Below are 21,217 nucleotides of genomic sequence, written 5' to 3'. Positions count from 1 at the left end.
CGGAAGGTCGGAAACCACCACTGACCTCCAGTGGAAACCACCACAACTGCGTCACACACGATTACAATCTCACAAATGAGCGCGCTGGTCTACTGTGGTGGCATCTGTTGCTGGGACTCGTTGATCGTTATCGGAGAAACGCACACGGCCTCCGAGATTCCTAACACTGGCTGTGTTTATCTTGCAAGAGTGCTTCGCTGACAATCGAAACTGTCCACCCGGAAATTTTTCAACGCCAATACAGTTCCTTTCGCTTTAGCGCTTGTGCTCGTGCGTGCCATTCTGGCTTCCCGCACAGCGCTTTTGCAAAGCGTTTTACCACTTCGATCTAGAACTAGCAGTCACACACCGATTTGGTCTGGCCACGCTGGCTATCTTGAATGTTTACCAGCGCCACCTCCGAAGTACCTGAGGCACCGTCGCCTGCCGTCGCGCTGTTTTGTTCACGCAGCCCACATGGTGTTTGGCTAGCCTAGTGCGTGATTGTGCGATCGTGTGAAGTGCGCTCTGCAACGCTAAGCCTAGGTGCTTCGACGCTCGTCAGCAAACTCCTTTGTTCACATCGTTAAGATTTCGCTTGCCTGCGATGGCCCCCACTTCGCCTTTGTCATCCTCGCCGATGGCATCGAAGCGCGGAAAACGGTACCGTCGGTTGACGATGGAGAAGAAAGCCGCCATTATTAAGTTAGTGAAGAGTGGCCGATCGCAGGCTGACGTGAGCAAGGAGTTCGTCGTTTCCAAGCAAACAGTTTCAGATTTCCTGAGGAACGAAGACAAGATCTTGGAAGCGGCCGAAAAACCGTCTGGTGCCCAAAAGATGAATGCAAGTCAAGGTGTTCATCTAAAGCTTGAGGACGCTCTCGTCATGTGGCTTAATTCAATGATTGCCAAGCCGTTGCCAGTCTCGGGCTGCATCTTGAAACAAAAAGCGGAAACTCTTGCGCTTCGAATGGACATCATGGATTTTAAGTTCAATGATGGTTGGCTGAGAAACTTTAAGCATAGGAATGACCTCAAGTTCAAGAAGATGTGTGGCGGAAGCTGCATTGTCGACAGTGCAGTTATTGAGCTTGACCCTCTTGATCCGAGAAATGTCAATGAAATGTTGCGTCTTTTTCTTGCATTAAAAAATATTAGCAAAATGGTGCGTTTTTTTTTTTGTGCTTGCATTGAAAATTATCAGTAAAATAATGCGTTTTTTTGCTTGCATTCAGTTTTCGGCAGTTGACTATAGTCGTTCTGCACCCGAAACCGGTTCACGAAGCGCTGAAAGTTCATAAGCTTGTCCTCGAACTCCTCCGACAACTTCAGACAGGTTGATGTGCGCCGCCGGAGAGAAAATCCTTTGCGTCGCATAAATCTACGCACCCAAAAGTTTTGTGCTCGAAACTCTTCTCTTGTGAGCCCAGCTTCTTGAGCGAGTTCCACGGATTTCTTGTGAATGGTATCCACGGTCACTGGCAGAGAGCGCGCACGAACTTCCTGCACAAAGTTCGCTAGCTTATACTCCAGCTGCGGATGAAGGGCACTTAGTCCACGGAACGACATTTTTAGAGGATTGTACATCTGCAGCTTCCCATTCGGCACCCTCCAATAGCGCACGCTTTTTTTCCGATACACCACGGTGGCGCTGAGCAGCCATATTCCCGTTTGCTTCTGCGAACTCAACAACATCTAGTTAAAACGCAGCTGAGTACTGCCTCCTCGTACCGCTACTCATATTCAATGAACGGAAAAAAAAAAATACCACTAAAAATGCAGCGCAATCTCAAGTGGAGCAAAAACTCTCAACAGATCAGAAGCTAATGACGAACGCAAAGAAAACAGACAGAAAAAGAAAGAACAGCCTGCGATTGGATTTGGAGGCAGATATGGCCGCGTCCGGCTTCTCAAGCACATGCAAGACACATGTTGCCAGACAGCGGCGCACTTTTGGCTAGACACCGAAATACAAGACGAGGAGCCACTTTAGCTTATTATTTTATTGAATATATCTCGACTTACGTTCCGGTTTATATGGTAGCTGCAGACTAGCGTACGGCATGTTTAATAATAAATATAAATATTTATTAGCTGCTGAAGTGATGTTTTAGACTTCAGGAGTCGTTAGGAACATCTATCTGCTCCAAAAACACCAATAGGAACACTAAGCTATGCCATTTTTTTCTGCTCTGAAAACACTTGAGCCTGCTTCAATCATTTTTTCTGCTCCGGAATCCGCTCCAAAAAGCGAAATGTCACTTCCATCGCTGCTGTTGGTACCGTATTTACTCGCGTAATCCTCGCACTTTTTTCGGCGGAAAACTGGTGCGAAGTTGGGGGGTGCGAAAATTACGCGGGAAAAACTTTCCACGAAAACGTACAAAGTGAAAAAGAAAACGAAGTGGCCGCAAATCGGGATTCACACACCAGCAACTAATAGCAAGCTTTGAGAAGTTTTAATTAAAATTTACCTCAACAGTAAAAGCAGTGGTTCAACACAAGGCAAGATTTATTTGAGACACAAAAAGTGCCAGCAAATAGTCAAGCGTTAGAATACCATATGCAAAGCTTGTGGGCGTTGCGGTAGCGTTCTTCACTCAACAGGAGCCCTCAAAAGGTAAGCGTTAGATGTCAGTAATGGGCTGATGGCTGTTTAACAGAATCCTCTGCAGTTTTCTTCTGAAGAAATATACTGATGGTAGTTTATATTTTAAGAATATATTGATGGTAGTTTACCATCAATACCAGCCTTAGGCACATGGCAGGCCCAACGCGTCTTGGTGGCTTTCAGCTGCCATCACCAGTAGCGAACACAAAACTTGTCGACTCCGAAGGGCCTACTTGCCGCCCTGTTGTCGTTGCTTAGTGCATGATCAATCACTTTCAACTTGAAAGCAGCCGTGTAGCTTCAGTATTGCCCCATAACATGACAAGATTACCGACACAACATACAAAACACGCCGCAACCCGCACTTGCCGCTTTGGCTTGGCTTGGATTGGGTTGAATCTCCGTGCAATAATAGTACGCTTCATGCTTAAGAGATGGCGGCAGATGGCGCACGCTATGATCATCAACGACTGGAACGAGTAGACGACGTTATTGCGGCATTTTTCGTGGGTGCGATTATTACTCTAGGAAAAAAAGGAAATCGTATTTTTGCCGGTCAATGTGGGGGGTGCGAGAATTACGCAAGTAAGTAATGTATTTTGCAAGGCTGTTCATCTAGCGGCTCATCTTTCTTGTTGGGGCCTCCAAGCAAGTCTATTATTTCGGCATCTATGGCTGGGGCAACGACGGGCACATCTGCGTCAGCCATCATGAATGATTAAATGTCGCTTTTTAGATCCCCGGCTATGATGCTGTTCACAGCTTCATTGAAATCTTCGCAATCTTTACAGTCACTATGCGAAGCAGAAAAAACGGGCATGTGCAAAGCAGTATGCAATCTTTGCAGGTGCCAGTTTTTTCCATGAATGGCATAGTAAATGCACTGCTCTAAATTAGTTTACGCTGTATCTCTTATTGGCATCACACGCAGCGAGCATCTGTTGTGTAAGGCTTTTCTAATATAACTTCCGTGCTGTCTCAATATTGTCTTGGTCCATGGACTGCAATATTGCGGTCGTAAGCACCGGTAGAAATTCCAAAGTGATTGCTTGCAGATTTTCAATTGTGCCTTGGCTGGGGCAATTGTCCGTAACAAAAAGCACACGCCTTCGCTTTGCCCTAAACTTTCGATCGAGCGAGTGCGCATACTCTGCGGCTGCGGTCATCCATGCTCACCTGTTGATTCTGTATGTGCAGTCTTAAAGTATTGTTGCGTTGTGGAAGCACACGGGCTTAGCCACCTTCTCCAGAATCGGCGAAGGAAGTTTGTCCTTCCCCGTCGCGTTAGCTACGAACAACACTGCAACGCGTTCTTTCCTTTGTTTACATCTTGATGAGGTCTCGCCTGGTGAAGTGTGTGCGCGCTTCGGCAATGGTTTCTAAAATAATGTCGCCACGTCCAAGTTTTAAATACCTCGATTTTCATAACGCTGAAGTAGCACGCTCAGTCGATGCTTGCGCCATTCGCCCATCACGTCGCGGTCCACGGCTGTGCTTTCACTAACAATCTATTTTTAAGACACACCATGCCGTCTTTCAAAACGTTCAAACCAGCTGTTGCGGGACATAAAATTTTGCTTACACTTCTCGAAGCCGTCCTGTATGGACAGCATCCTTATTCTTCAGAACAATTGATAATGCTGACCGTGGTATTTCAAATTGTCTTGTAATTTCAGACTTTCGCCAGCCTCCTTTTTCCACCTCGCGTATCACTTTCTGCTCCAATGCCAGACATTTCCATGCTGGCACCGGCCAAGCCATTTTCACCTGATGGTCATTAAAAGCACACACGATGCGTACACACGTCACGGGTTTACACAGATCTCGCACAACACATGCACATGTGTGTCTTCGAAACACGGATGGAAAGGCTCAGAACTGGTCATGCAACACCACCGGCGTAGGCAGTGGGGTAGCAAGGAGCAGCCGCCAAGTTTCGAGCGCCTCTGGCAGTAGCATCTGTACGGGATAGTACTGGAATAGTATCATCCGGTATGAAAGGTCAAGTCCACGCTGCGAAGAACAGTCTGCACTGGTGCGCTTTTAGCCTGGCGATGCTAGTGTGAACATCCCTCGCTCAGCGCAGAAAAGACTGCTCGGCGCAGGACGGGGATGAAAAAAGTGTGCAAGGGCTTCAGCGATGTGGGCGGCCACTCGCCTGCTTTTAGCATTGCCGTGGCAACAGATCTACACCTTGTTACTTTGCTCTAAGCGAAAGAAGCTATCAACATGCTTCGAGTAATCTGGTCTAAAATACACGCATTGGGGTCAGGACAGCGTGACACTTCAATAAAATGATGAATCGAATAAATTGACTTTGTTGTAACGAGGGTTTTACTGTACAGTCAACGTCTGATTAACAGTGGCTCCTTCAGATTTTTGCTAGGCTTCACACCACAACATTGTCGCTTTGCGGCAAAGCTGCTTTTCAGAGTCTGCTTCGGTTGTAAATGTATGGACTTCAACGCTGGTTCCAAGTGTGCCGTTACAGTGGCCCCTTGATATTTTCAACACGCTTCACCGCATTACATGCTTGGTATTGCGGCAGAGCTGCCTTTAGGGCTCTGCTACGGCCGTAAATGGATGGACTCTTAAAGCATTAATTCGAATCTGTGCGACAGAGGGGGGGGCTTTGATTAAAGTCGTTTCATAGCAGAAAGTCCAAAAAGAAAGCTGACAAAGGTGTTCAGCATCTGAAATTTAGGATGTTTTATTACACTGACGTCTACAGGGCAGATTAGCAACTACGAATTCGACACCCTTGTCCATAAAATCAGTTAGGCATCTATAGAAGTTGAATAAGAGTGAAGAAGACGAAACGGCTCCCTTTTCTTTCATGTGTAAAGTGTTGTTACACCACATTGGTCGCTCCAAATCATGTAAATAAATACAGTGCGGCCTCTGCATTGCCTCATCCTTGCCAAAACTAGAAAGCACAATCTCTCCAGCACTTTAACAATCCTAGTGAATAAAAATGTGCTTAAAGATCCTCTGCAACATTTCTTTCGCAAGTTCACTTTCAAACATTCCAAAAATAATCACGATAACACGATAATGATTCGAAAAAATATTCGATTCTCGCTCACGCTTCAATATTCGAATTCGATTCACACCCAAGATTTTCCTATTTGCACATCTATAGTGAACGGTCCTGTCTTGTTACCTGTATTGTGTAGTGGGCACCATAGTCCGTGGCCTCCTACTTCAAGCAATGTCCTTGGCGGTGTCGGGATATTAAAGACGATAGTCTTTCTTGGGGAGCTTCGATGGAGATATTTTGGTCGGTCTGTCTGTCTGTACATTTCTCTGTTTGTCCTCCCTTAAGGATACTTAAACGGCCGACCCCATCCGTAGCGCCCACCTTTAGTGCTCAAAATTCAGCGTTCATACTTATGCGATTGTCAATTAAAACGCCATTATTGTGCATATCTGAGGCACCATATCGACACGTCAATATTCTGCATCTGTGTCTTGTACTAGAAAAGGCATACGTTAGTAATTCTAAGGAACGTAGCACTTATAATGCTGCGCTGACTATGCAACGCCTGCACGAAAAGGCAAGTGTTTCCAATGCTTTGCTAAGACGACACAGTGATGGCACCTACCCGTCGCCTTGAGTGCTACACCTTATCACCTTTAAGACAAGCGCGCACGCCGCGCACGCGCTTCGTTTTCCAAGATAACTGCCAGATGGTGCTCATGTCTCACGTTTGACGTGACGATGTGCTCGTTCGCCTTCGCTGTGCGCTCAAGGCACTCTAACACAGCGCCTCCAGAATACCACTCACCGGTTTTCTTGCGCAGAACATCAAATAAACGTTTTGTTCACTCTCTCCAGACGCAAGACTATTGTCTTTCAACGACCTTTGCAGTGTAACCTGCATATACGGGGCCAAATTTTTTTATTCTCTGCTCAAGCACTTCAGAGCTCAACGGCTGAACTCTTGCAAAGAAATGTTCTTTTTTATATTTTCATTGCTGTGGCAGTGCTCTTAGCGGAGCTGGGTTTAAAACCACACATGGGAGCGAATTGGAAATCTTGCTGCTCGGGGCATGAGTTTGTATGCGCTCTATAATGAACACTTGTCCATGATGAAATACAGAGCCTAGCATGATTTTCTAGGAAGCGATGTACTGATCATTTTGCGCTTCGCAGGACACGGAAGGACTGGTGAGCAGACTTCTCCAATGGGCTGAGTCAGAGAGCACGCCTCCGCTACTGCACGCGTATGCCACTGGCCTGCTGGCGGCAGCCATGGAGGTGCAGGACATTGCGGCCAACTACCGGGAGGCCAACGCCCGCCTGGTGCCCGCCATGCTGCGACGACTCTGGGAGCTCGCACAGGCAAGCAAAAGTGGTGCCATCGCCATGACTCTCTGCTCCTTTATTTTCCAACACTAGACTGAGCAGTTACATCCTCCGCTGTCATGTCTTTTCATAACTTTGGTCATGATTCTTGAACATATTTCTGTAGTTGTTACTGTGCTAGTACGGCAATGCTCGTACGAGTAATCAACGGGAATTTATGGGGGTTTCCAAGCGATCACCGATGTAAGCCGCCAGTACTTCCGAAACTGTATCGCAATGAGATTTTCTAGTCGCACTCAAACCTCGTTATGACGAAGTTGCATCTGACAAGAAAATAAGTTCGTTAGATCCAAAAATTCTGTATAAGAGTATATGCCTAACCCAATATCTATGTCAAGGCTATTCTATATTTACTTTGTTATAATATTTTGTTATACTTGGGTTCGTTATATCGAGGTTTCAGTGTGCCAGTTCAGGAGCGTCACAATGTCATCCTACCATCTTCTTCTCTGTCCCTGTCGATTTTGAAACGACTTTCCCCGATCAAGGTCATGCTCATTGGGCTCCTGCACTCAAATTCTGTTGGTGTGTCTCTTCCACATTCTGCTCGCAGGTGACTCCCGAAGAGATCATGTGCCGACCGCCGGAGCGACCTTTCAGCCACCTCAACGGCGCGGCCACAGACGGGCCCCTGTCCACGCCTCAGCAGGCCTCGACGTTGCAGCAGCAGGGGTCGTCTCACAAGAGCCCCTCGGAGACGCCTCTCATCAGCGAGTGTTCCAACAGCAGCTGGGCCGAACTGGAACCGCTCATGATCGGCTCGAACCAGGCAAATATCGGCTGTTTCCCGTTTCTTGTCTCTGGACTCGCTGTTTTTTGATGATGTAGCGGCACATAATGATATAAAGGCACAGAAGATGAAACATACAGAAGGCTCAAGACACACGAGTGCTGACCTACAATGATATTTTACAGTGAAGGCCACTTATAATGTAACTGCAAATAGCGCAGGACTGGTTACAACGCGGTATTTTTCGACACCCATTTACCTTCCTGCAGAACTCCATATACTAGCAGAGCGCTTACAGTGCAACACCGCTGTTACGAATCTCGGAGTCACTGCTGGGTTATATTTGCTGCGACAATGTTTTTCATCGGTCTTGGCATAGCTCGAACCGGATCATTTGGATGAAAAGATGAGAAGTGTATGAAAAGATAATTTGCCGTGGGCTAGTTATCTTTTCATCCACTTTTCTTTCTTCACGTTTATACTACAGCTGCCTCATATAACATTCCCTATACTTTCCTTGGCACGATTGTGTGTTAGATCACATTAATATCGTGTCTAACGAAGAAAACAAGCCCTTAATTGTATCCTTCTTTTTTTCAGATCCTGTAATAGTTTCATAATGCTCAGCATCACCGCTCCGTGTTATTGGCAGCCTTGCATGAGTTTTGGAATCTTTCCCGTGTTTTAGAAAAAAGATGGAAAAGCTTTGATGGCATTTGAGGTAATATTTGCTGTGGCACGATTATTATTTCTCTGTTGGCGGGGATGGTGCTTGTCAAAACGTGCAGATTTGTACGTGTTGGTCAATGCATACTACTATTTAGTGCGGTAGTTATGCCACATTCCCAGCAGATACATTTTAATGAGGTTTCACTGTATATCAAGTGTGTGTGGTTGTGTAGTTGCGGGAGGTGGAAGGGGTGGGGGTACAGCTTTGACATTAATAATGTGATAAGCTGGACTGATAGAACAGTTCAGCAAAACATGAAAAAGTTTGTGATACAATAATAGTGCTGTGATTTTTGGTCATCCTTGAAAACTTGGTAGGAAAAAAAGGGACACAGACCTTGTCCAGCCGTCATGTGGCTTTTTGTCTGTGTTTCTGCTATCTGTACCATGTATGGAAGTGAAATAAAGCTCAAGTTCAGTTCTTTTTTTTTTCTCCAAGAAAGGGAACACACTGCTCTTAAAAAGTTTATTTCTTGACTGATTATGATGAAACTTGGGTGTGTTTACGTGTATTGGTGTGCCGATTTCAAATATGCCATTATTTTTTTTGTATAAGGTGTAGCTTTACAAACACAAAATGTTTCATGTGTATTTCGGTAAGCAAGATTTTTTTCTGAACTTAGAAAGCTATAAAGTAAATTAGCATATCGCAATAATTTTGAATCAAAGCTGAGTGCAGTTGAAGAAAAGTGGATGTTTTTTAACACGAGAGTGTTTTATGCCGGGGTCCACCTCGGCTTCGGGACGTATTTCTGTTACGGATACGACGTTCCACAGCGGGGCGTTGAACCAGCAACCTCGCGCTCTTCAGTGCGCAACGCTAACCACTACAACACGAAGCGACCCTTTTCCAGCATGTGAATGGCCAGCCATTTATGTACACTATGTACCGCTGGTAGTCCTTGGAGCTCGGAAACTTCAGCGCGTTTTAGTAACCAGTAGTGAGATGGCACTACCGGCGCATGTCGTGCCACGCCCCCCTTGCGTCGCTGTGCGTGCGCGCCTTCGCAAGGCTTGGTCAAAGTGTGTATAGATGTTCTCCAACGTAGTGGGTGGTGGCTCACTTGCGCATGCTATCTCGGGATTCTGGGGCTCTGTACCTCTTGTGCTTCCACTGCATGTTTGATATGAAGTTACAGTAGTTAAAATAGAGCACGAACGTCAATTTGCTTGCTGCCGTGGCTGCAGGAAAGGAGCGCACTGCTCACATACGAAGTAAGAAATGTGACAGTTGGCTGTCCAGTTCGTCGGGTGTATTCTCACTTCGTGCCGGCTTTCAGCTTGAGGTGTGCGCTGCAAGTTTCAAGCTGCTTGCCATTCCTCGCGTGACATAGCAGTTTGTTGCTGTAGCATTCATTCTTTTGCCCTTTTGGCGAAACAGTGCACAATGAATGCTCAGCCACCTCTGTGAGGGCACGTTTCACTTTAGTGTTACCGTATTTACTCACGTAATCCTTGCACTCCCATAATTCTCACACCCGCCACATTGCCTGGCAAAAACACGATTCCCTTTTTTTCCTCGAGTAATTATCGCACCCCCGAAAATTGCCGCAGTAAAAACGTCTTCTCGCTCCAGCCACTAATTATGATAGCGTGCGCCATCTGGCGCTTCCTAAGCATGGAGCGTACTATTATTGCACCGAGATTCAATCCAATCTAATCCAAGCCAAAGTGGCAAGTGGGCGTCGCGGCGTGATGTGTATATTGTGTTCGTAATCTTGTTACGTTATGGGGGGATACGGAAGTTACGCGGCTGCTTTCAAGTTGAAAGTGATTAATCATGCACTAAACAACGGCAACAGGGCCGCCAGTAGGCCCTTCGGAGTCGACGAGTTTTGTGTTCGCTACTGGTGGCGGCAGCTGAGAGCCACCAAGGCGTGTTGGGCCTGCCGTGTGCCTAAGACTGGTATTGATGGTAAACTATATTTCTTCAGAAGAAGACTGCAGAGGATTCTGTTAAGGGGGACACGGGTCTTAAAAGGCCGAAAATCGCGAAAAAATACGACTTTTTGAAGTTGACATTTTCGGAATCTGCAACTATTTTTGCACTTATTTTGGAAGTTTCAAACTTCTCGTGTCATTATTTCTGTCACAAAATCAATTTATAACACCCCTGTGAGATGAATCTGAGCACAAATACCGTAGACGCTTAAGTCGCGCTTCTTCCACGCCGAACCGTTGCCGTCACATACGAGCTATTGTGGTCATCTTGGTCTCGTTCGGAAGGGTCGTTCTTCTTCAATTTCCTGCCACCAGTGGCTCGCCTTGCTCATTGGTTTTTCAGCAGAAACGCGTCATGGAGAAGCACCACCGCGCGATTCTATTGGCATGCTTAGGGGCACATCACAGAACTTAGGCACCCGATTGGCCAAGTGGCGTTTCCGGCGTCTGCTTTTTCATCGTGACGCGCACGGACATGTGCCATTTTGTCATGGTGCTGTCGACTGCCTGCCACAGTGAAGAAGTTTCTCGCCGCACTACTTTGTGAAGCAGGTGTGGTGATTGTTCGTTCGCTTGAACTTCAGAAAGAGCCCCACTATCACTCAGGACAGAGAGGATAGCAAACTCACGGCGTTCAACGACGGTCGCCGAGTCACCGGTGTAGGCCTAACTCACGTACGAGCCTGTCGGTTGTCGACAATGTCGCTGAAAGCGGCAATGTTTTGGAGCTTTAACAGTTACAGGACGGCAAGTAAAAAAGCAGAAGTGAAGCTACAAGAGGTAGCAATCTTCGCAACGATGGAACGGAAGCGCAGTCTTATCGCTAAACGCGCCGATGCCGCGGGTTCCCCCCGTCTCACGTGCACTGCGTGACGGGTCGCCAGAGTGGAGTTCGCCGCGCGTCGGCAAACAGCAGAAAATCAATCCGTTTACGGTGAACGTGCTCGCCGCCTGCGCAATGAAGGCTACTGGCAACAGGTAGAGTGCTTGTAACGATGCGTCCGCAACGATGAACATATTTCGCCGCCGCCTCCACTCGAAAATGTGGCAATCTTACGTGAAAAGGAAACTAACACCTCGCTGCCCTTGGAGACTTGAAATTGGTGAGCGAGTGCACGAGTTCGGTCTGCGACACTAACAACTCAATCTGGACAAGCCGGAAAGCCGCTTTATTATAGGACGTATCGCGGATTACGCGCGCACATTCGTCGCACATAGGCGTCACCGAACTGGTAAGCGGCCTAGTTGGGAGACAAGCCCAAGGCGACCGTATTAGCTCGCAAGTGTGCCTCTGTGGAAAACATGCAGCGGACATTGAAAAAACGCCATTTAGGTGACGCAAAAAAGGACTACATGCCTAGTGCCTACTGAGAAAGCTGAATTTGCAAATCATTGTAAATAAACAGCTTTTCCATGCTACTGTCTGCCCAAAATGGACTTGTTATGTTTTTGCATGATTTCTCAGAATTCAAATTTTGCTGCAGTTGCAAACTTGTCTAAAAGATATCTCTGCCTCCAGAGCAGCTGGAACTGTTATTTTTGTTGTGACATGTAGCTGTAACTTTAGTTTACACAACGGCACTCGTGTCTTTCGTGTCCTTCTTTTTATCTCTGTGTCCTCGTTTTGTTCTCGCGCTATAACTATCGTCATGCCATACCAATTAGCCCAAGCTGCCAAACTTCTAAGGTAGGTGTGAATTTTTTATTATTATCTTCAAAAATTTAATTTTTGCCCAAAATTGGTGCATAAAGGGGTAGTGTCTGCAACACTGAAGTGCAAGGTGCGACAAACCTTGCCAAATTTATCAAATAAAAAAAGCACTCCTACCATTGAGTAGCTTTTGTTCATTAGTATAAAGGCATGTGCCAATAGTAGCTCTGCAATACAAATTTCCTGTCTCATTATACTGGCAAACAATAGCTAATTCATTTTAGGATATCTAGAAAAGTAGTAATTAGTTTAAGGAAACAGTAATTGCATTTTGAAATCAGCATCAAAAACTCAATCACGCTGTGAATTTTCTTTATAAATGCATGAAAATATCTGAAATTTCGTCTCAAGTACAGTGTCCCCCCTTAAACAGCTTTCAGCCCAATACTAACATCCAACGCTTACCTTTTGAGGGCTCCTGTTGAGTGAAGAACGCTACCGCAACGCCCACAAGCTTTGCGTATGGTATTTTAACTCTTGACTATTTGCTTGCACTTTTTGCGTCTCAAATAAATCTTGTCTTGTGTTGAACCTTATTGGATTTTGATTAGTACTTCTCAAAGCTTGCTGTTAGTTGCTGGTGTGTGAATCCGGATTTGCGGCCACTTCGTTTTCTTTTTGGCTCTGTACGTTTACGTGGCAAGTTTTCCCGCGTAATTCTGGCACCCCAACTTTGCATTGGTATTCCACAAAAAAAAGTGCGAGAATAAAGCGAGTAAATATGATATATCGATTCCTAAAGAGAGGGATCAACCACGCTCTTTTAGAAATCAATTTGAACAAAAGGTATGGTATGTTGAACATTTCTGAGGGAGTCAATTACAAGCTAGGATTTCATTGGCAAATAATCAATGTACCATAACTTTTTTGTAATTTGTTTAGAACATTCATTATTGTTGCTCTGCAATCAGCTCCGATTCCAAATTATTGTGATATGCTGATTTACTTTGTAACTTTGTAAGTTTAGAAGAAAAGTTGCTTATTTAATATCTAATAATATAGAAACTATACTTTATACACAAAAAATAATAGCATGTACGAAATAAGCACACAAATAGTATATATAAGCTCACCAAGCTTCATCAAAACTGATCTAAAAATAATTTTTTTTCAAGTACCTTGTCTCCCCTTAACCAGAGAATGTGCGAATCTAACGGTAAAGTTTCCTTCCTTCAAACCTCAATATAACGAATCCGGATATAACGTTCATCAGTTATAACAAAGTGAATGAAAAAAATGTCTTGTAATAGATGAAATGTTAGGAATATTCTTTATACTGAATTTTTTTATATAATGAACTTATTTCTGTGCTAGATGCAACTTTGCTATAATGAGGTTTGAGTTTAAATGCATTCGTTTAGAGCCATGTCGTGTCTCGTGCAGGTGTTTCCCCTGACGGTGGAGATGCAGCAGCGGCTGATCCTTCAGTACCTGACACCACTGGGTGAGTACCAGGAGCTGCTGGGTGCCGTGCTAGAGGCCAAGACCCTGCACCTGCTGCTCCACTACGCAAACCTCAAGGAGAATCGAGACGTCCGGCTAGCCTTCGAAGCACTCAAGGTGAACTAAAGTTTAGCACTCATCTTTTATGTAACTGAAGTGCTACTAGTTTATCAGCAACAGCACACACACACACACCTTAATGTCGGGTAATTATCATATCGTTGAAGACAAGCCTGCCTGCTGTAGACTTGTTAAACTGAACCTAGAGGTATTAGGTAACGATTACTGCGAAAACCTATGATGCCTCAGTAAACATGAAAAGTAACCATTTGCAAGGTGTCAACGCTAAGTGATACAAGAAAATTGTGTGATGACATCACGATCAGCAAAATTTGTGACGTCATTATGACATTGTTGCTTGGTGAAAGTTAGGCTGATCTGAGAGGCACTGCATCACCGCTTGAGGTGGGAAAATCTGGAGTGTTAGGTGTAGAAAGTAGGCTTGTGCGAATAGTGAATTTCAGGTTTGAAGCGATAAGTGATTTGGGTTGAATAAGTTTGAATCGAATTTGATAAGTATATAGCATATATTAATAAGAAAAATGGGCACATTTGTCATGGCCCAACTAACCTGCACAATACTTCTAAAAATATGAAACAAGGCCTGTGCAAATGCCTTTTTTTTTTGTTCAAAAGAAGCGGAAATTACATTGAATGGTAGCACGATTCGGCTTTTGGTAAAATGCTAGTGATAACCTGTAAAATATGTTACATTTCGAAATTTGCCATATTTAGCTTATAAGCCTATATAACAAATCTGTAAACTTCAAGCAAAAGTCGCAGCTTTGCCGCAAAGGCAAAGCAGTGAATGTCATAGCAACAAATAAGAAGGTCACGCGAAGAATAGCAAGCAAATAAAACCGTGCCCTGCGTTTTTCTCGCACAAATGATGCATAAAATGAATTCACAGGTGCAGATGAACGCGACTAACTTATTGCTAACAGTGCAGAACTTGCAGAACGTGCATAGCCGCTGGAGGCCTAGCTGTCTCTCAAGAAGCTTTCCCGGTGGCTAAGTATCTCGCGCGCATGTTGTCAAGTGCAGTTCACCACTCTGGCAGGGATGATTGCACAAAATCAGTTCCACAGAAAAGGTGAAGCAATGATTGTTATAGCGACAAATTGCAATGTTATACGAAGTGAGGCTGGCAGCCACCTCATTCAGGTCTGATCTCACGCAACTCTACAAAACACTGGTGTAAGAGAATACAGCCACTCCAGGTACACTTTGGCACCGTTTTTTCGTGCTGAGAGCGCAGCCCGTAGAAACTCCTGCCTTCTGTGGGGGCACAAGGAGCGCGCTAATCGTTGCCGCCATGGAGCGGCAACCATAAGTGCCTCCCCCCCTCTTGTTCGCTCACGAGATGAGACTGCGCCCAGATGACGCAGCCAGAAAGGCAATGTTCGCTCTGCAGAAAGAGGAAGCTAGCACATCCTTTCCCATATGTGTGTGTGTGAGTGAGTGTGTGCGTGTGTGTGAGTGAGCGTGTGCGTGTGTGTACATATATACTTATATGTGAATGACGGCGGCCGCAAAAAACTATGAGACTGTCCATATAATTGCTATCACAATGAAATGTTGAATCAATGTGAGCGTAAGGTTTTTTTTTTTTTTTGCGTAAAGTGGGGCTTCGTGGCAGCGTGGATTTACCCTGGATAGGTGTTTTCATGGCTTAACACCTGTACACTGCAAATTAAAACCACCTTTTTAGGAGTTTGCATGCAGATTACTATTCACTTATTCATTCATTTTGAATACTGAGAAATTTTGAATATTTGCACAAGCCTAGTAGAAATGTATCGGGGGATGAATGTGATTCATTGCATAAGGAAAAGAACCTTCGAGTAATCTTGAAAGAGTGGGAAGGGGTCATTCATTTTTTGTTCTGTTTGACAGGAATTCAAACAACTGAGAGATGAACAGGGGTTTTTAATTCAAGGATGAAACCAGTCGTATGAGCAGCAGCAGTTCCATTTAAGCAGCAATCTAGCACTTTTATCTACTCTTTTCTGCACCGTGATGGCCCTAAAGCCCCACATTTTAATTTTTATATCTGAGCAAATTTTCCATATCTTCAGTTTTTGAGCAACCCTCTCTTGCCCCTATCACGTGCAGTACTTGGCAGCCTTGCTGTGCCACAAGAAGTTTGCCCTGGAGTTCATCACCGTGGGTGGCCTGCAGCGTCTGCTGGAGGTTCACCGGCCGTCAGTAGCCGCCACGGGCGTATCCATCTGCCTCTACTATTTGGCCTACTCTGAGGATGCCATGGAGAGGGTAAGCGAAGCTCATTGTAGTTTGAAAAATTGGGAGGACCCTTAGGACGTGGTTTTGGTAACGCGAAAAATGGCAAAAAAATCAAGTTTTCAGTTTCTGGAACCCTTTTTCTATCTGATTCCAAAATATCTACACTGAAAACCGCATAGATATTCTTCAAAAAATTCGTTTCACCCTCCTAGGTAGCTAAAGTTTTTCTGGAAATGGCAAAAAAACATGGATTTTCAAAAAGTTATACCTTCGCGCGGGCGCAACAGGGAGCCGTCGTCTTGGGCTCATCAGAAAAAGCGTTTTTCCCTGTTGGAATTTCTCTGCTCAGCTGGCACTTCCATTTAAAAACAAGTGCACAAAAAGCAGATATTTAAATATCGTTTAGAGGCCCCTGATTGGCTGTGGCGGCCATGTTGCCCCAGCTCGCCTCGCCATTGGCCCGATGCTCGCTCCGGGAAAATGTCGTCTGCTGGTTGTGCGTCGCGAGGACATGGCTGTCAAAAATCACTACTTCGTGACGTGTTCACGGCTTGACAATCACTTAGGATATAGTTACGCTCTAGTTAGGAGTGTAAGCGGATGCACGATCAGATTACAAAGAGCGTGCGCGTAGTCTATGAGCGCGGCGTGTCATCGCGAGCGGGCGCGCAATATATGAGCGCGGCGTGTCATCGGAGTCGTCTTTAGGCTAGAACGCCGCTGACGGCGAAACTGTGGGCAAGAACGACGCACTAGCACACTCGTGGCGACGTACTTTTGGAAGCAACGAAGCTGTAACTGGATTTACTACGAGCAATGACGCTGTCTACGAGCGCGCCGCGTCATCGGAGTTGTCTTTAGGCCTAACTTCAGTGACGGCTAGACGAACTTTGCGGGCAAGAATGCCACGCTAAAGCACTTATGGCAACGTGCTTCTTTGCAAGCACCGAAGCACATCACTCGCTAGCTCCTCAGAACCACTGACGGGCATTTTATGCATCGGCAGTAGACCCCACTGTCAAGCTCGTCACCACCCCCATCTCCCCCTCCACTGCCAAGGATTGCTCGGAACAGCGGCTAGCAGTTTCGCGCGACGGCATTAGAAAATGCGATGCCAAGCGCACTGAGTGCCAGTTTTGTCATCGTCGGTACACATTTCGCACACCGTCATCGAACGCCGCCGACATCATCGCGTGCCGGCTGCGCTGTCCTTGCGGCCGCGCACTTCACGGTCATATGGAGGGCTGTCAATAAGCTTTTGTTGTTCAATTCAGACGTGCTTGGAGCCTTGCTTGGTATCACCCCAAGCGTCTGTGAATGTTCTAAGACCATGAAAGCCTCGTAGATTAGCATTTCCGCGACCGGCCATATGAAGATGCGTTTCACGGCTAGAGTGGCAAAAAAGCATGTATGAAGCAGGCGCACAAGCTTTTATACGCCCAACTTGCGTCATTAAATAAACTCCTGAAAACAATTTCTTTGCCACCAGTTTTCTGCTCATAACTGTTAGTCATTTGGAAAGAAGACATAGGCTGTGAGCCATTTTACTTATGCACTAAACTTTTCTTTATAAAAAAAATGTCTAGTGAATGTTAATAATCAAGAAGTACCTAATTACACTAATGATAGCTTGAACACAAAAAAAGTAATCATTTCAGTATATGGCCTTGTTCAATTACTATCTATTCTGTCATTCCTATTATCACACCACTCCTTGATACGGAGAACTTGGTTTGAAATTCATATTTGTTGTTTGTAAATAAAAGAAGGTTATAAAAAATATAGGCAACAAAGGCACACTCGGCAGTGGCCAGATGCCTGAGAAATCAAATGTCACAAGCCACACCTAAGATCACAACTTTTAGGTGTTTTAGAGACGTGAAGAGAAGGTGAAACTTCATACGCAGTTTTCTCAAAACTGTTTTTTGGCATTATGCTCAGCTCGTGGAGCAGATATCTAGGCAACCACTGCACAGATTTTGATTCTTTTTCTTTTGTAAAGCTCCTTGAACTGTGCTTCAGGTGGCTGCCATCTTAGTTTTTCATTTTACTCCGTAAAAAATTTTTCGTAGGGTTTCTTGTTTGTAGTGCAAGTGTGCTCATTGCAGTGTCGCTGGAGAAAATGTCAAAACTTAGTGTTGCAAAAAAATTTTGAAAACGCTGCCCCCTTCAGCATATATTTGGCTGTGTGTTCAGTAATTGCCAACTATTTTTGTCGTTTTATAAATCCCCCAGCCCCTCCACGAGGTTCAATGAAGAAATATATTGGATCTCATTGAGGGGGGACACAGGTCTTAGCAGGCCAAAAATCGCGAAAAATTCAACTTTCTGAAGCTGACATTTTTGAAAGCGGCACCTATTTTTACGCTTATCTGAGAAGTCTCTAGCTTCTCGCGTCATTATTTCTGGCACAATATCAATTTATAACATCCCTGTGAGATGAATGTGAGTGCAAATAGACGCTAAAATCGCGCTTTTTCCGCGCCAAACTGTTGCCGTTACACACGAGCTATCGTGTTCATCTTGGTCTCGTTTGTAAGGGTCGTTCTTCATCTTCAATATCCCGCCACCGTTGGCTCACCTTACTCATTGGTTTTTTAGCAAAAACGCGTCATCTAGAAGCACTAGCGCACGATTCAATTGGCTGCTTGGGGCACGTGACCAAATTTAGGCATCCGATTGGCCAAGGGGCGCTTTCGGCGTCTGCTTCACCATCGTGAAGCGGGTGTGGCGGTGGTTCGTTCGCTGTGAACTTCAGAAAGATCCCCGCTATGGCTCAGGACAACGAGGATAACCAACTCGACGCGGTCAACGGCGGTCGCCGAGTCACCGGTGTAAGCCTAACTCACGTACGAGCCCGTACGAGGCATGTCCCTAAATGTGGCGTTGTCGGGTTGGACTATTGGAACTGATCGAATTCAAACTCTAAGAGGTCCTAAAATTTGTTCGAATTAAAAGAAGTTAGAAATAATGAAAACTAAATGAACGGAGCACTTACGATGCAGTGGCGAGCTAATTCACTAGGGGGAAGTTTCAGAAGACTTACATTTATTCACAAATCACAGGACATCCGTCATTAATTGAAGCAATCGGTGATTCACGTCTGCACACGTTTGCCTTGCAGCGAGTCAGTCGATTTCGCACACAGTTTGCAAAGCATTTCTACTTCGCCTTCTTCATTCTCCTGGCAAGAGAAGTTGCGTGCAGCAATGTCTAGCGCCGACACTCTCTAAAGACGGCGACTGCGTCTCGGCTGCTACCTTCTGCCGAGCTGCAGCGTAGCTAGGGCATGACGAGAAAGGAGGAGCGTTTCCACGCAGAGAGAAGCAGATCAGCATTTGAGAAAGAACCTATGTGCGGATGCTTATTCTCTCTTTTTTTCTTTCTCTCTCCGCACGCAGCGTTGAAAGGAGAAGGGTCATTTGGGTGCATGTTAAAAAAACCCCAAGTGGTCGAAATTTCCAGAGCCCTCCATGGCGTCTGTCATCATATGGTGGTTTTAGGACGTTAAACCCCACAAATCAATCAATCAATCAAAAGAGAAGGGTCTCTACGTGGCAGCAACGGGAAAGGGGGAGGCGTGGCACTGGCGCGTCGCAAGTCGGCATTTGAGAGAGAGCCAACACTCCTCGACAACTTTTTTTTCCTCTCTTTCATCGCGTGCGGCGTTGAAAGAGGAAGGGTTTCTACGTGGCAGGGATGGAAAAGATAAAAGCGTGGCACAGGTGCATCGCATATCAGCATTTGAGAGAGAGCAAACATTCCGCTGCAGCCTTTTCTTTCCTCTTCTTCTTTTCCTTTTTCACGCACGGCGTTGAGGTGTTGGAGATGCCGTCACGGGATTGGGCGTGGTGCTGAGAGCACTTTCCAAGCGCGGTATGTTCGAATTAACCGTCGCAAGTGCTTGCGCATTTGAATTACAGGGCGTTTTCGCCTATCGGAATACGCATAGCTTTGACTGGACCGCAGCGTCACTTCCAATTAACTGGAAGTTCGAATTAAGCGTGTTTGAATTCATGAGATTTAACTGTATTTCCCTGGCGCATCTGGCTTGAAAGTAGAAAAACAATTCTTTGTCTTCACAACAATGCCATGTTATCAGGCTTTTGCGAATAATAGTTAATTTTAGGTTCAAAGCGAATTCAGAGGAATAGTAATTTGGTTTGAATAATTTATAATAGACTTCGAATAGTATGTATCACATACAGAAAAAAACATTTGTCATCACCCAAATGACCTGCCCAATATATATTATTAAATTCAGATGTCCCAATATCTTCTTTAAAGGGCCAGTCAACAGGCTCTGACTTTTTTTACACCCCCCAAACAAGCTCGTGCATTTTTCCTACGCCTGACGAACCTCCTACCACGCGCAGTGATGTCAACTTGGCCATCGGCGGCGTTGACCTCATTTCTGGTTGTTGAGACATGTTTTAGACCAATTAACGAGCTGCGTGGAAGGAGGTTGGTCACGCGTAGGAAAGGTGAGCGAGCTTGCTTAGGGGGTGTAAAAAAAGTCGGAGCCTATTGACTGGCCCTTTAAAATGGAAACGACACATGTGCAAATGTCATTCTTTTTGGTCCAAAGGAAGTGACAGCAACTTTTGAGTAGTAGCAGGGCTTTACTTTCGGTAAAACGCAAGTGATAATATGTGAAAGATGCGACGTTTTAAGATTTGCTATACTTAGAGCATACAAGCTGGTATAACAAGAATATAACCTAAACGTAAAAAATGATAAGTCGATGTGAGAGTCACATGTTCATCGTTGAAGCGAAGCTTCGCGGCAGTGCAGATTTCTGAAAAAGGTTTTCTCAGGTTATAGTACATCTGTGCAGGAGCGAAACTATCTTTACAGATAGATTTTATGCGGATTGGCACGCACCTATTCATTTGTTTAGAATGCTTTGAAATTTCTAATAAAATGAATTTGAATAGAAGTTAATTCACATACGTTAATATTCGTTGGAATATTTCGCAGTCTCGAATATTCGCTCGAGCCTGCATATTTTTTTTCATATATCCCACCCCTGCCTATACCCCCCCCCCCCCCCTGCAACTATAAACTGCAGAAAAAACTGCAGAAAAATTAGAACGGGGCAAAGAGTGGATCCCATTTGTTGCTTTGAATGAAGCCACCCTCCTTGCGTCATCATGATGCAGTACCACGAGACCAACCTGCCCACGGAAAATGCTGTAAACCTTTTAAAAGTGTTGTATCGAATTATATATATTGCAAAACTGTGTTTAACGTATAGTACTCTCTTCATCTTTTTTTTTTTTGCAGGTTTGCATGCTACCTCAATCCGTCCTGGCTGACCTAGTTGCGTAAGTGCCACCATTTATTTATTTTTACTTTATTTTATTTATTGTTTTGTGTGCGTTCCTTAGCACAGGGCAA

At 45.1% G+C, this 21,217-nt stretch overlaps 1 protein-coding gene across 6 annotated transcripts in view; it reads left to right on the top strand.

Annotated features, from left to right (window-relative positions):
• LOC119163162 (DDB1- and CUL4-associated factor 1-like) overlaps positions 1-21,217 on the top strand; it is a 152,941-nt gene that overhangs the window by 31,368 nt on the left and 100,356 nt on the right. For all 6 annotated transcript variants that reach the window (XR_012886222.1, XM_075874022.1, XM_075874021.1 and 3 more), the window contains exons 6-10: positions 6,747-6,935; positions 7,513-7,728; positions 13,454-13,630; positions 15,689-15,847; positions 21,104-21,144. Coding sequence is in view for 5 of the 6 variants with exons in the window: in XM_075874022.1 (XP_075730137.1) it covers positions 6,747-6,935; positions 7,513-7,728; positions 13,454-13,630; positions 15,689-15,847; positions 21,104-21,144 (782 nt within the window). In the remaining variant the exon portion in view is untranslated. The remainder of the gene's footprint in view (positions 1-6,746; positions 6,936-7,512; positions 7,729-13,453; positions 13,631-15,688; positions 15,848-21,103; positions 21,145-21,217) is intronic.

This window comes from Rhipicephalus microplus, chromosome 9 (genome assembly GCF_043290135.1).
Source record: "Rhipicephalus microplus isolate Deutch F79 chromosome 9, USDA_Rmic, whole genome shotgun sequence".
Lineage (NCBI taxonomy): Eukaryota > Metazoa > Arthropoda > Arachnida > Ixodida > Ixodidae > Rhipicephalus > Rhipicephalus microplus.
This window is presented reverse-complemented; position numbering and strand designations above follow the sequence as displayed.